The sequence below is a fragment of the Hyperolius riggenbachi genome, chromosome 9 (assembly GCF_040937935.1).
Source record: "Hyperolius riggenbachi isolate aHypRig1 chromosome 9, aHypRig1.pri, whole genome shotgun sequence".
Taxonomy (NCBI): Eukaryota; Metazoa; Chordata; class Amphibia; order Anura; family Hyperoliidae; genus Hyperolius; species Hyperolius riggenbachi.
Genome location: NC_090654.1, coordinates 86,053,194 through 86,069,535, shown reverse-complemented (window position 1 = coordinate 86,069,535; position 16,342 = coordinate 86,053,194). Strand labels below are relative to the sequence as shown.

The 16,342-nt window shown below is 45.2% G+C and overlaps 1 protein-coding gene across 2 annotated transcripts in view; it reads left to right on the top strand.

The window, feature by feature from the left end:
• ALAS1 (5'-aminolevulinate synthase 1) overlaps positions 1-16,342 on the top strand; it is a 48,926-nt gene that overhangs the window by 16,112 nt on the left and 16,472 nt on the right. For both annotated transcript variants that reach the window (XM_068253149.1, XM_068253148.1), the window contains exons 3-5: positions 4,895-5,080; positions 9,568-9,714; positions 11,767-11,989. In XM_068253149.1, coding sequence (XP_068109250.1) covers positions 4,895-5,080; positions 9,568-9,714; positions 11,767-11,989 — 556 coding nt within the window. The remainder of the gene's footprint in view (positions 1-4,894; positions 5,081-9,567; positions 9,715-11,766; positions 11,990-16,342) is intronic.

The following is a 16,342-nucleotide window of genomic DNA, read 5'->3' as shown; positions in this document are numbered from 1 at the left end:
CCATTTTATGGCCAGCTGCCCCTAGTTTCACACAATGGTTTTTTGTTAGAGGTTAGGGTCTCTTCCATGAGAATCCCTCAACGCTGTGGAAGAGTCTAATACAGAACACTCTGCATGCAAACTGTTTTGGAAGCCAACATCCTCCATTTGCAGGCGTTTGCAGTTATCTGGGGGGGGGGGGCTCAGCGCACCTCTGATTCGAGGCCATTCGGACGCGGCCTGGTGATGCGCCGATCCACCTTTTGCGCAATCCTCCATTTTGTTGAATCTGTTTTGAATGCAAGTTGTGTAACCTGCCTATATTTATATTTAGGCTCTGCACAGCCATGCAGTTGGTCATGATGCAGCCTCTCTTGTGAAGTGCTGCCATCTCCTCCTGCTGTATAGAAATTCGCTACATGGTTGTGTATGAAGCCTGCATGTATTCTAAAGGCTCGTACACACAGGATGAGTGATGTTACCCGTTGGGGATCGTGAGATGATCTCGGGGGCAACATCGATGGGCCAGACTATACAGACGCATAGCAGCTGTACAGTTAACAGGTCCTGCTCCTGTACAGGAAGGAGGAGGGACGACGGAGTGCACACTCGTGATCCCACACGACGGGTGGGGCAAGCAGCACGGACAAAGCAATTGGCTGTTGCTTGGCTGAGTTAATCCACTGAGTTGATCGGTAGCCAAGCGATGGCCATTCGTTGGGGGCTGCTGTGCACACACCGGATTATAGTCTGTTGTTAACAACCATCTCAGTCTCAAAGAGAAACCGTAACCAAGAATTGAACTTCGTCTCAATCAGTAGCTGATACCCCTTTCACAGGAGAACTTCATTCCCTTTTTCATACGGATCATCAGTGTGAAGTCAGTGCCTCCCAGCACTGAGGTACTGACCTCCTACTGGGAGCCTTGTTACATTGTGGGGAAAACAGCTGTTTCCAACTCTCTGATCTACATGCTTGTTCAGGGACTATTGCTAGACAGAAGCTCAGCAGGACATCCAGGCAATCTGTATTGTTTAAGAGGAAATAAATATGTCAGCCTCCTTATCCCTCTCAGTTCAGGGTCCTTTGAAGCATATGGACAGTTTGATTTACATAACAGTGTAACAGTCTAAAAAATTCCTAATAACCTTCATTTCAGTTTGGATATGTTGCTTCTTGTATTTTGCGAATGACATCACGGGTGTCCTTGGCAGGCTATGGAGAGCTGCCGCCCAAACTTAACTTCCTCCCATCTAATTCAGGATATTTAAGGAGGCTATCTCTGAAGATCACACTGTAATTGCTGGGTTGTTGGGAGCAGGAGGAAGTAATTACATTACTGGCTTGATGGTGTTAATTGTTATCCTTATTATTTTTCACCTGTATATTTATTCACCTGTATAGTGCTGACATTGTCCACTGCATTTTACTACATATTCCTGTCCCTCACTGGCATTCACACTCTAAAGGCCTGTGCCATCTCTCCATTGATGTCGCCCGATGGGGATTGAGACCCAATCCCTCAGACAACATCTCTGGGCTGATGCTGTACAGACACATAAGGCTTGATTCAGAAAGCGGTGCTAACAGTTAGCACGCTGGTGAAAAGCCCTTTATCACGCCTAAACTCAGTTTAGGGGCTCGATTCACAAAGCGGTGCTAACCCAGTTAGAGACTTTAGGCGTGATAACCATTGCACCACGCTGGTGAAAAGCCAGTTTAGGCGTGATAAGTTTAGGCATGCTAAGTTTAGATCGCACGCAAAGTCCCGCACGCAAAGCAGCGCCATTAAACTCTATGCAAAGTGCAACAAACTTTGCTAGCGCAAAACTTTTGATCAGCTGTGCACTGCGGTTCTAACCCAGTTGGTGCTTAAGCTTATCATGCCTAAAAACTTATCACACCTAAACTTAACATGCCTAAACTTATCACACCTAAACTTATCATGCCTAAACTGAGTTTAGGCATGATAAAGGGCTTTTCACCAGCGTGCTAACTGTTAGCACCACTTTGTGAATCAGGCCCTAGGTGTGATAAGTTTAGGCGTGATAACTATAGCACCAACTGTGTTAGCACCGCAGTGCACAGCTGATCAAAAGTTTTTTGCGCTACCAAAGTCTGGTGCACTTCGCATAGAGTTTAATGGCGCTGCTTTGCGTGCGGGACTTTGCGAGCGATCTAAACTTATCTAAACTTATCTAAACTTATCACGCCTAAACTGGCTTTTCACCAGCGTGGTGCAATGGTTATCCCGCCTAAAGTCTCTAACTGGTTTAGCACCACTTTGTGAATCTAGCCCATAGTTGGCTAACATGCTAACTACACGTTCTGTTGCAATGTGGGGGGCGGAGGGATGATGGAGTGTGGTGCCTATGTGACGCCACATGGTAGGCAGGGTAAGCAGCGAGAATAGAGCTAGCGACCGTCACTCGACCAAGTTGATCCACCTGGCAGAACACTAGCCAAGCGGCGGTCGGGGGCTGCTATACACACACTGCATTATTGGCTGAGGAAGTCATTATCAGCAGCCTTTAATCTAGTACCAGGCTTATTCCCTACTATAGTCATATGCAAGTGTTCCTGCCATGGTTTATAAAGCAAACCTGTGACTTTGGGAGGGGGGAGCATGCACAAGCAGCTTTGTTCTACTGGGCACGTGCGGACCTTACTCGCACATGCCCACTCTGAATGCTCTTGTACATAGGAGTGTGGTCAAAAGAAATGTACTCGCCAAGCTCTTGTCAAATATAAAGAGACCCAGCCCTGGAGCCGCGAGCTATAAGAAAACTGGTGAAGCCTCTGGACTAGGGGCTCCCTGCCACTGAGGTATTTTTTTCTTTTAATTTTTGTTGTAGGTGTGCTTTGAGGGCTGGTGCACACCAGAGCGGCTTTTTCAGCGTTTCTGCAGCCGCTTGCGGCTCCGGATCCGCTTGGTCAATGTATGGCCCAGTGCACACCAAAACCGCTAGCAGATCCGCAATACGCTAGCGGTTTTGGGAGATGATTTCAGAGCGATTCTAGGTATGTTTAGAGAGGTTTTCTAAACATACCTAGCGGTTTTGCGTGCGTTTTTGTGTAGCAGATTACACATATTGTTACAGTAAAAGCTGTTACTGAACAGCTACTGTAACAAAAATGCCTGGCAAACCGCTCTGAACTAGCGTTTTTCAGAGCGGTTTGCGTTTTTCCTATACTTTACATTGAGGACGAAACGCTTCCGAAAACCGCAAACGCGCAACAGGAGGCGCGTTTGCGGCTTGGCAAAAACCGCAAACCGCCGGTGTGCACCATCCCATTGCAATACATTAGACAAGCGTTTTTAGAGGCGGATGCGGCCGGCGGATCGCTCCAAAAACCGCTCGGTGTGCACTGGGCCTAACTCAATGGGGTGGTTCACACCAGAGCGGGAGGCGTTTTGCAGAAACGCATACTCCCGGGGTGAGGCATTTTTTGGATTGTGGATGCGTTTCTGCCTCAATGTTAAGTATAGGAAAAACGCAAACCGCTCTGAAAAACGCCAGTTCAGAGCGGTTTTGCAGGTGTTTTTGTTACAGTAGCTGTTCAGTAACAGCTTTACTGTAACAATACATGAAATCTACTACACCAAAAACGCTTCACAAAACCGCAAAACGCTAGCTGAAACGCTACAGAAAAATAACAAAAAGCGTTTCAAAATCTGCTAGCATTTTGCGGATCTGCTAGCGGTTTTTGGTGTGCACCAGGCCTAAGAGCTGATTCTTGGGAAACCATTAACATACCAGTGTGTTTTTGGAATGTGGGAGGAAACCAGAATGGCCAGAGGACAGCCAAACACACACGGGGGGGGACATACAAACTCCATACAGATACTGTTCTGGCTGAGTTTATACCCTTTAAACTCCAGCACTGCAAGGAGAGGCTGCTAGTCTCTACACCTCTATGCTGCTTAGTGATATCATCTAACTAGGTTTTTTTTTTAGCCCATCCCTGAGTTGTTATTGAACCCTCCAGCAGCAACACTGAAATATCAGTATGAAGGTGGGGTGTCTTGACACCCTATAGGAATAAAAGATACAGAGACAACGAGAGCCCAGATAGCGTAGTATGTTATTAGAAATTGAGGAGAAATAATAGACAAAAGGGGCTACTCACAAAGGTAGGTTGCAGTAGGGGCAACCAACCACTCGAAGCAGGTGTGGACAGTAAAACACTCCACTTGGGGTGTCCAAACTGGATTAGGTGCGGTCCTTGGTAGAAAAGACTGACTGACTCTAATGAGGTGTGAGCCACGGGGAGCCTGAGAGGAACCCCTCCAACCTTGGCGGCGTGGAGGGTACAAAAGCACAATAGGTATAAAGAGGGGTGCCCAGATGTGAATAAAACAATAATAATGAAAACGAAAAAAAAGGTGAGGTGGCTTACCTCAATGAGGATAGTCTCATATGACAAAAACAAATTTATTTAGCACTGGCAACCTGTTTCACGGGTGACAGCCCGCTTCCTCAGGCCAATAAAAGTGCCAAACCAGGAACAGCCAGGAGCATTAGGCACCTTGTTTGGCACTTTTGCTGGCGCCTGAGGAACCGGGCTGTGACCCTTAAAACCCGTTGTCTGTGCTAAATCTTTTTTGTTTTTATAAGTGTTTATAACTCAGTTTTATTCACATCTGGGTGTCCCTATTTATCCCTATCATACTGAAATATCAGGTTTAGGTGGAGTAACCCTTGAAGAACTGGAGCAAATAAAACTGTGTATTGCCCAAAGTGGCCAGCCAGGTAATATTAGGTGTTCTGAGATGGGGACATGTAAAAAATCTACTGCTTGGAACAGCTTCATATTTTATTTATTTTTTGTATAAATGTCAAGCGCTGCCAATCCTGACTTACTGTTTGTGTCACGATAGAATGAACCTGTCATTTCTGTGTTTCTGCTTCAGGTGATCAGATTGTGAAGGACTCAGCCCCCCAGCTTCCCGCAGACCATGCAGGAGTCACCAGCAATCAAAGCGCCTCCAAGTGTCCCTTCCTGGCGGCCCAGCTGACCCAGGAGAGCAGCAGCGTATTCCGCATGGCCAGTCTTGCGTTACAGGAGGACGTGCAGGAGATGCAAAGCCTGAGAAAAGGTGAGTCCTGCTTCTGCCAGCCGCTGACAGTGACATCGTTTTCACATTCCACATGCATTCCAGCTTCTGAAGAGAACACTAAATACAACAATCAAAGGCAGCTGTTCTGATATTCAGGCTGATAGAGGACTTCATTCTATTATCTGAGGGAAGAGCAGCCTCAGATTCCTGAGCACTGAGTCAGCCACAGATTCATTCACTGAGCTCGGAGAACATTAGTATACAATACAATAACATTTGTAAAGCGATATTTCTCCCATATGACTCAAAGTGCATAAATATGTCTGGGATCAATGCAGGGTTGCAGGCTGGACTGTTACAGAGGGAATAGTCAGATGCTCATAAATGCCAGACTAAGCAGGTGGATTTTAATTTGGGACTTAAATGCTTCCAGGGATGGCGCTTTTCCTGATTGGGTGTGGCAGGGAGTTCCAAAGTGTAGGGGCAGCATGACAGAAGGCTCTGTTACTAAAGGTTTTGAGGTGGATCTGGGGGTGACCCAGTTATTACATCCTTTTGATCTAAGATTGTGTGTGTGGGGGGGGGGGGGGGGGGGGTGATGCAGTTACAAGTCTTTCAGGTATCAATGGCCCAGATTGTGCAAGGATTTGAATGTCAGTTCAAACCTAGACCGGAATTAAAGTGGGTTGAAATTCCATATTAACTAAAAAGAAATTACTTATTTTGCTCATCTATCCTGTTGTTTTAGTGATTCCAGTCAGATTTAGGAGAAATATGATGTATATAAAAAAAGCCAGCTCAGTGTTTTCCTAGTGTTGTCTCATTATTACTATCCCTCCCAAAGCAAATATCACCCTAGGCAACAGTCTTGCATCACTGTGTAAACTCTTCAAATTACCTTCTGCTCATAGTGTCCTTATCTTACCCGCTAGCAAGATGGAACGGAGCAGTGCTTTTCAGCGCTGCTAGATTTGGGCGCAGCCATAGACTGTAATGGGAATCAGTCTATAGCGGCGCTCAGTGAGTAACGTCGGCTCCGTCAGAAGACGGAGCCGAAGTTGCTTAAAAAACACAATAATTCGGCCTCCAGCAATCCCTGGAAGCCGAATTTATTTCATTCCCCCACTATCCATGGCGGCCTGGAGGGGGAATAGTAATTAAAACGGCCCGGACTTGTGCAGAAGCAGGATCAGCCATATACCGCTGTATACTGCGCCCAAGGCTACCGGCGCCGATTTCAAATGTACTCAGATGGAAGGAGGCATTAAAGGGATACTGTAGGGGGGTCGGGGAAAAATGAGTTGAACTTACCCGGGGCTTCTAACGATCCCCCGCAGACATCCTGTGCCCACGCAGCCACTCACCGATGCTCCGGCCCCGCCTCCGGTTCACTTCTGGAATTTCAGACTTTAAAGTCTGAAAACCACTGCACCTGTGTTGCCGTGTACTCCGTCCCACTGATATCACCAGGAGCGTACTGCGCAGACACAGACCATACTGGGCCTGCGCAGTACGCTCCTGGTGACATCAGCGGGATCGAGGACACAGCAACGCAGGCGCAGTAGTTTTCAGACTTTAAAGTCTGAAATTCCAGAAGTGAACTGGAGGCGGGGCCGGAGCATCGGTGAGTGGCTGCGCGGGCACAGGATGTCTGCGGGGGATCGTTAGAAGCCCCGGGTAAGTTCAACTCCTCTTCCCCTGACTTCCCCCCCCTCCCCCACAGTGTCCCTTTAAGTTTGCATGTATGCTGGATTCATTTTCAGTGTGTTGTCCTCTACCCAGATCAAGTATTCAGATCTGTGATCTCTGTCTGCCAGCTGTGTGCTTTTTCCAGGTGTATGACCCTGCTGAAGCCAGAGGACAGTATGGCATCATTCAAGGAGATTTGAAGTGCAGCCTTTATTGAGTTTATTGTGGAACCATTATCAGGCCTGGAACCCACCACAAACCTTTAATGAGCGTTTTGTAAGCGGTTTCATGAGCATTTTCTGGCGATTTTGGTAGTGATTTTAAAAAGTGTAAATAAGTGTTTTGCCAGTGATTGTGTAGCGATTTGCAATTTTAACTCTGATTGGTCCTTTCAGTTAATTTTAATTTTTTTTTTACAGTATGCAGTAATTAAAAATCGCTCTGTATAGAGTTTCATGAGTGATTATGCCAGCGTTTATATACTTTACATTGCAGAAACGCAAATGCTCAAAAATGCTGCATGTCCTGCGTTTGCTATTTTGCTAATCGCAATCGCTCCAGTGGAATTTGGCCATTCATTAACATTAGCTGAGCATTTAGGGAAATCGCTAGCATTTTGAAACGCTCCCTAAACGCTCAATAAAATGCCTCTAGTGGGTTCCAGCCCTTACACATATTTTCTAGGGTGTATGTGGTCTGATGAAACATGCTTGTATAATTCTATGTGTCCCTTGTAGCTCAGTGCTTGGAGGAGGAATGGTGCAAGCCTCCTTGTTACAGGGGTGTGATTGCGGTGCAGTTGGGACATACAGTGTTGCATGCTGTGTTTTTTGCTTCATCGCAAGTGAAGAAAGGGAAGCTGGGTGATCCAGAGTCGGCTGGGGAAAAGGCCCTTCACATTAATTTTAATTAGACCCTGTACTTTTTAAATAAATTTGCACATACAAAAAAAACGGATGCATATGCGAATTTCGCATCCAAAAAATTACTTGCGAATCGCATGCTTCTAGTGCTGGCTGGCTGGATAGTGTAATGGTTAAAGGAGAACTGTAGTGAGGGGGATATGGAGGCTGCCATATTTATTTCCTTTTAAGCAATACCAGTTGCCTGGCTATTCAGCTAATCCTCTGCCTCTAATACTTTCAGCCATAGGCCCTAAACAAGCATGCAGCAGATCAGGTGTTTCTGACAAATTAGACAGATATGACAAGATTAGCTGCATGCTTGTTTCTGGTGTGATTCAGACACTTCTTCAGCCAAATACACCAGCAGGGCTGCCAGGCAACTGGTATTGCTTAAAAGGAAATAAACATGGCAGCCTCCATATCCCTCTCACTACAGTTCTCCTTTAAGGGCTCTGCCTCTGACACAGGAGACCAGGGTTCGAATCTCAGCTCTGCCTGTTCATTAAGCCAGCACCTATTCAGCAGGAGACCTTAGGCAAGTCTCCTACTGCCTATAGAGCACATCCTAGTGGCTGCAGCTCTGGCGCTTTTAGTCCGCCAGGAGAAAAGCGCTATATAAGTGTTTGTGTTTGTCTTTGTCTTTTAGTAGAAATGTACCCTTAGAAAAAGTCAGAAGAAAGACGAAAGGAAAATTCTAGCCAATATTTAGAACTAAAAATTATTACAACTTTGTTCTTAGTACTTCCTGTATGTTTTTGTGAGTTTCTTTCCCTTCCTTCCTTTCCTTCCTGTTACTGATTAGACCTGATCCCATAGGTGACCTATTTAGTATTGTGCTGAAGTATCACAGGCTTTGTCTGATTTATATTGCCCTTTATGGAGTGGAGTAGCAATGGGTGATGCAGAAGTTGCAACCATACCAGGGCTCCTGGACCAGAGATCCCTAGTAGGGGCCCTCCTTCAGCTGCTTTAGTAGCTCTTTATTGGTGCTAAGCTGGTAAGGATCACCTCTATATGTGCTTTGACTAGTTGTAACCCTATAAAGACTTCTCTCTTTCCCAGCCTACACCTCTCTGGCACTGTAGCTGTCCTTGGAAGGTTTTGGTTCTCCATATCAATTGTTATGTATAGAGTGCTTGAGGGGGCCCAATGTAAAATTGCACTGGGGCCCAGAGCTCCTAAGCTACGCTACTGCCTTTATGGTTCTCTTGTAGAGATTCCCTCCATAGGTGGTCAAGTTTGTCTCCATACTCCCTTGAGAAAAGATTCAAGGGCTAGTGGCTATGAACTAGTTATGTTACTATATTATGGATGATGTTGGGTTTCTGTCTTGGTCACCAGGAGTTCAGGATTTCCTTGTTCTTTAAGAAAATCTGTATTAAGAAAAATACCCCTGGGGGGTACTCGCCTTGGGAGGTGGAAGCCTCTGGATCCTTTGAGGCTTCCCCTGTCCTCCTCTCTCACAACAGCGGCGATACAGCTCCCCGAACTGCAGGGGTGTAAATATTTACCTTTACCTTCCCGGCTCCAGCAAAGGCACAGTAGCGGCTCTCTGCTCTGAAATAGGCGGTAATAGCCGATCCCAGTCGGTCCGCTCTCCTTTTCCGAGTGGACAGCCGTAACAGCGTGACCCGCTGGAGCCAGGGAAGGTAAATATTGAACAGCCTGACAAATTGTCTGCTGTGCCTTCTGAGGGGCAGACAGAGATCACCATGGGACGAAGAAGGTCGGGGAAGCCTCAATAGGATCCAGAGGCTTTTCCATACCGAGGGGCATTTATTTTTTTTTTAATACAGACTTACTCTCTTTTAAGGAGAGGTGTCAGAAGCAACATTCACTGTGGTGAATAAAACTCCAGTCAGAAAGCAGTTTGTCGCCATACGTTGGTTCCTGTGTGCAGGAGGGATCATGTGATGCTATTTGTGTTCTCAGATTTGAGCAGCTCGCCAGCAACTGAGCCAGCGGTGGAAAACGCCGTTCCTCCAAAGAAGATTGGGGTGCTGCAGAAACTTCAGGACCAAGTCCGTCACCAGAAGCCTGAGCTGGTGTCCCATCTGCTCCAAGATAACATGCCAAAAGGTAAATCTAGTTTATGTTCTTCAATGAGACTAAGCAGAAGTCCTGTCTGCGTGCCCTGTTGGGTGGTCATCATAGTCAATGGTAAAAAAAACTGTCAGAGTTCTGAAAAGCATGAAAGCTGTTTTTCTATTTGTTGGAAGCTGTATTAAAAAGATTTTACATCACACTGATATGGCTGCTGTGCACAATTCTAAGATAAAATTTAACTCATTACAGTTTAAATAATATGATACAACAGGAACGTTCTATTTGCTGCTACTACACATAAACTTAATTATCGCTGGAGTTTAAAACGCACAAAGAATCAGCACAACCAATTCATATAAATGTAACAAAGTCCTAAGAGAAGTACAGCCTAATGATTACTCCTTAACAACAGTTCTTCTATACTCCTGAGACCTTGTACCCCAGGTCACATATAAGCTGGTAAGCGCTCTGATATCCTAGGTGGTAGGCACTTGTGATAGCATACAGGAAAAAAGGGCGCAGGGGATTGCCGCTAGTAGAATATCGCTACAATTAGTGATCTACTACTGCTGGAGTCCATAGTAAAATATCAGTAATGTTCAGTAGATGTGCTCCCAAATTTCCTTCACCGCAAATTGGGGCTTCAACAGTAGGCGCCAGCGCGCCACCGTTTTTTCCGTATGGGCTCTTGCGCCCTTTTTTACTCAGTTTCGATTGTCATGTGCTGAAGCACTGAGGCCTGGAACCCACTGGAAAGCGCAAAGCGCTATCTCAATCGCTAGTGATTTATGATGGCATTTTGCTCCTATACAATTCATTAGAATGGAAACTCTCCCAAAATGCTGCATGTCCTGCGATTTCCTTAATCACAATCGCTGTAATGGAATCTGTCCCATCCATTTACATTGGCAGAGTGTTTAGCCATTGAAAGCACTCCCTAAACTAAAAAAAAAAACGCTCTAGTGGTTTCCAGGCCTGAGGGTGTTTCTCAGACAAGTAAATCATGAAGAGCTACATGCTGAACATTTTAAATGTATATCTCTAGACTTTTTTTATTTCCAGTTCAGGTTTGCTTTAAGAGCGGGTTTTAATTTAAAAAAAAAAATAATTTTTTAATATGCATTTAGCTTGAACTATCGTTTTTAACTTTCTATGTAATTTACTATTGGACATAAGATTCACTAATGAACAGAGTTATTTACACCAGTAAACAAAGCTTGGACAATTCTCCTTAAAGGGAACCCTATGCGACTCAAAAGCACTCAGTTTAACTTACCTGGAGCTTCCTCCAGCCCCCTGAGTATGCGCCGCCATGTGGCAGGGAGAGTTGTGCTCGAGCATTTGCAAGTTTTTTTTTTTTTTTTAAACTGCACAGAACACACCTGGACAGGGGAGCGCGATTGGCTGTGCATGTGTGGTAGCCCACTACAGGGGGGCAGTTTTCAGAAGGGCACAGCAGCGGAACACAAACTGGGAGGACAGCGAGGGACCTGATGGACTACAGGGGGCTGAAGAAGCTTCAGGTGAGATTAAACTGACAGCCTTTGGGTCACGTAAGGGTTCCCTTTTAACTACATTAAAAGTCTGTCTAAAGCTTTGTACACACAAGGTTTGTCACCCGGCAAGCATCAAGACTGTAACCTGTGGGGCCAAGTCTGTACAGACATCAGTAGCCCGCAGGATGAGTACAGAGAATGCGCTCAGCAACAGAAGGGATCATTAATGGCCGCCTTGGCCTAGTTTCATCAAGCGCGTGTACAAGTAGCCTTGGATAACTATATATAAAGTCTTATATTTCTGCTCTGCATTGCAATAGTAAGCTTATTAAACAATTAATAAAACATCTGAAATAAGATTAGGTAGAGTAAATCATTTAGAAACCAGGCCAGATTATGAACACAGAGGTGTGACACTGCTATAGTTTATGTGACTCAGGTCATATTTATTCTGTGATAAAACTATTTGATGTCCTTTCCTGTGTCGCTGTCTATTGCAACATTGCTACATTCCCTGGACATGTAGTGTAATTGGCCTGAAATGATTCGGCTCTTGTGTAATATCTGTTTATTTTTTTTATTATTGAAGCTGTGCGCACCTTCCAGTATGACAAATTCTTTGAGAAGAAGATTGAAGAAAAGAAGAACGACCACACTTACCGCGTCTTCAAAACTGTCAACCGGCGCGCTCAAGTGTTCCCCATGGCGGATGATTATTCTGATTCGATGATCAGCAAGAAGTCCGTGTCCGTTTGGTGCAGCAATGATTACCTGGGAATGAGCCGCCATCCTAAGGTGGTCGGCGCAGTCGTGTGAGTGTTCTTTAGTTGTAGTACCGATTCTCTGCTTTTTAAAGGAAAGCTAAACTTTCCTAAACATTGGTGTAACCTACATAATGGACATGGAAGCTATTTTGTAAAATGACCTTCTAAATACAGGTAGGCCCCGGCTGACAAACGAGCTGGGGACTGTAGGTCCGTTGTTACCCTGAATCTTACCATAAGTCGAAACAATGTGACCTCTGTGCCACCTCTGCCCCCCTGTGTCTTTCTGTCCCCCTTTGTGCCTTGTTCTGTCCCCTTGTGCCTCCTTCTGTCCCCATTCCCCTCCTGTGCAGAGTATGAGCAGTGTCATCAGCAGTTCTTCTCTCACCTGCTCCAGGCGCCTCCAGCGATGAGCGACCACCTCTTACTGCTTCCTCATTGTAATTGCACGCGGCATGCAGGAGAAGTTGGCACTAGAGTGAGTGTTCAGGGACCCTCATCACTGTAGGTGCCCGGGCAGGTGTAAGGCTGCTTACACTGCGCATACTCTGCAAGGTGAACAAGGGTGGGGCACACTGAACATGGAGTCCCCAGCATAGTGTGTGGCAGGATAACGGCGTTGTGACCGATTGGTGGACTGTTCATATTGGTGAGTCGTTCGTACGCCAGGTGCTCATACGTCAGAGACTCCCTGTACTTTGCTCTGTCAGTCAGCCCAGTAAGTAGACTAACCTGCTCCTCGGCTTCCCATACCATTTCTGATTGCATTTTCCTCGCCTGACTGCAAATAAGTTTTTTTTTTTTTTTTTTTTTTTTTTTTTAAGTGGACCTGAACTCAGAACTTTCTCTGTGCTCTAAAGGATAAGCAACAGCATAAAATTTAAGCAAAAACATTTCTTTGTTACAGCTGATACAAATCCTAAAATGAATCTGCACTGTTTCTGCTTACTGATTCAGGGAGGCAGACATATTGTTAACCTCCTGTGCTTTCAAATAAGCTTATCTGCCATCTCTGCTGTGGCAGTCATGTGACATGGGGAGAGATCAAATTACAACTTGTGATCAAACACGAATGAAGTGGAATTAAACCGGCTAAACTCTCTAAATACATACAGGGTGCATTTCTCTAAATTTTCCTTGTGTCCTGTGCAAGAGTTCAGGTACACTTTAAATGCCAGCTAATTCTAATTAGGAAAGGTGTGTAAAGTACAGGAGCAGAGTATTGTGTACCTACCTGGGCAAGTAACAATGGCCTGCAGCTAGCCATGATTTTCCAACATGGCAGATGATTTGCCAGCTGATACTTGCTTAACCAGGACAACAGTACACAGGTGAATGGCACACCCAAAACACCCAATTTCATGCACTCTGAGCTGTTCACCTGCAACACACCCAGTTACCAGAATAATTTAGCGGCTCAATCAACAGAGTGGCATTGGTTAATTTTGGTTTTGGCAGCAGGGGTTAGCTTTGGTGCATTTAGCTATTTTGTTTTTGGGGTGAGGGGTTCATGTTGGAACTAGGCATTTAGATTTTCCACACTCAACACTTACCATTAAGATTGACAAAAGGTGAGTATTAATGGCGGTGATGTCTAGGAGAACTCATGGAGAAGCATGTGATCAGTTTGGTCACGTGATAGATATGCACGTCTCTGATTTGGGTAGTCATGATCATGTTGCTAAAGCAGGATGTGATCACAGCAAATCAGCTGATCAAACCAACCACATTCTTCTCCATGAGTTGTCCTAGACATGACCACCACTAGTGAGTATCTGTTTTTATCGGTCATGATTGAGCATGTATTGGGTGGGCTGGGATAACTGCATAGGGTAGGGAGAGGTTGGTTTTAGTAGTTATGGTAGGGAGGTTTGGGTGAGATGTGGGAAAGGGCATTGGCTAGGGTTAAGGGCAAATCATTGAAGAAGATGTGCTGAATTCACTGACAGACAGCATTGCATAGCCAAAACAGAAGAGTATCGTTGCAGTTTTCGACCCAGGATGTTTTATCCGGGTGCTCCACCCAGCTAATTTTGGTGAGCACCCGGCTGTCATCAGCTCACCTCCTCATCTTCCTCCTATGCTGTAAACACAGTTGCGCCGACCCTGCATTGTCCTGTTGTGCCCCACCCGGCCTCTTTTTCATGACACCCAGCTGGAAAAATTCTGGTGAGAACACTGTGGTGTATGCATTTTAGTGATATTCTGCTTATTGGGTTTTAGAGCTGAATTTAAAAGTGGCAAAGTCACACATGCTTCAACTAACCTGGCGCACACGGCTGTTATTTCACAGAAGACACAGGGGCAAGAATGATGTCACGCAGTGGGCGGGGGTAAGTTGGGAGACCCATCGGTCAAAGCGATCCAAGAGGGTTCAGCAGCTGCCATACAAACACTGGTTTCTCAGCAGAAATGGTCGTTATCGGCCGATTTAGCCAAGTTTTATCTAGCATGTGTACGAAGCTTTAGTTATATCCCAAAAGCACAGGAAGTTAATTTCCGGGACTGAAATGTTTGCAGCCAAAGAGCCTTCCTGTTATCTTTTTTAGCATTATGGTCTTATGAGGTAGGCGGCATTAAGATGTAACTACTTGGTTATGAAGTGACCTAAATCTTCTCTGGAGATGAGGCTGTAGCACACTAGAGAAATAATATAGGGGGCCTCAAGTTCCAGGCGTATTTGCTGGAACTAGGTTAATCTTTTGTTCGAGTCATTTTCTCGAAGAGCCCAGTGCAGGAAATTGAACGGTTAGATAACCATCTTTTATGAGTAATACGCGGTCAGTGTCTTGTGTTACACAGCTGGGCAGGCATTAGCAAACGCTCAGGGTGATCACGACCTGTCAGAGGCTAATGATGTACTAAAACCCTTATTTAAAAGATCAGTTCACATAGAGCACATATTAAATGGATGCACAAAAGCTTCTAATCCATTTTCCCATGTCTGAAAATAACTCGAGATAATGTTGTTCAGTTAGAAGCTACTCTTAAGGACTTCCTGCTGCATTCTGTAAAGGGGTATCTTCGCCCACAACTAATACTGCAGTGTTTGGATGCTGAGGCGTTAAATCACATAATGGCTCCTTTAAAGCGGACCTGAACTCAGAACTTCCTCTCTGCTGTAAAAGATACTCAACAGCATAACCTTTAGGCCTTCTTAACAATGCAGATTGTCCGCGTTAGATACGGCACTTCCGGCGCAGCGTGCCACAACGTGGGTAGTATGAACTATGCCATAGACTTTCATTAGGCTGCAGTGGGGTGCGGTAAGTTTACTGCACCGCACAGCCCCAGGGCCCTTAAAGGGACTCAGAGCACCTCTCATGGGCATGCCTTTAAGCAAGACGACTTCCAAGAAAGTTGTGCTATGACCCCTCTGGAGGAGCCTCTTGCAATGGCCATGCGTGTCCCTTCCTCTTGCTGCTTCATTCAGTGATGCACTTCTCTAACAGAGAAGACAGGGGTGACCCGGAAGTTTTAACATAGCCAAGATGGCAGCCGCAATTTATTTTTTTTATTGAAATCGAACGAAAACTATTTGGTGTAGAATGGCGATTCAGGCATCAAATGAAAGGGCACAAGCTACAGAAAGGTATACATCTTTAAGTACTTTGCAGTACTAGTCGGAGTCTTAAAGGCATACCCATGAGAGGTATTCAGAGTCCCTTTAAAGAAAAACACTTCTTTGTTACAGCTGATACAAATCCTACAATCCCCTCTGAACTTGGGAGATCAGGCAACTAGTAAGGCTAAGACCTCTGCTTTCTGTGCACTTGTTAAACAGCACTGCAGTGGAAATACTGTTGAAGCATAAAACCTCAGAATTGACTAACTGCATCTTGTACAAACAAGGAAGTATGTTCAATGTTGTAACACAATGGGGATTTCATGAGGCTATTACGTTTCACAGGTTTGCGAGGCACTTTACTAGAGTTACCGGCCAAGGAAGGGGAACAGGCTGGGGCAGAAGTTTAATTACTTCACCTCAAGCAGGAAGGGGGATATTTAGAAATCTATTTATGTCAAATTAGGCAAACAGTGGCCTATGTGCTGGGAAAAATTTATTTTACCACTTCCTCAATAACGTCAAATTCTAAACTATGTGTACAGTTGGTTGCATAACATGTATATTCTACACAAGCCTAACTCACTGAGGTGAGGTCAGCCTTACAGAACATGGCTAGGGTTCCACTGGGACACTGTGGCATCCGCTCTGCCCCATTGGTACAGAAGCCAATCGATGACATGGCATGAGACCATTCATCTTACAATCTTGATTGTACATTTTGTCCAGTTTTACCACATCTCTGTGATGTGTGGGCCCATACGAGGAACCTTGTCAAAGAATATTGAGCCATTATGCCCTTATACTACCAACATTTAGTAAAATATGATGAGGTT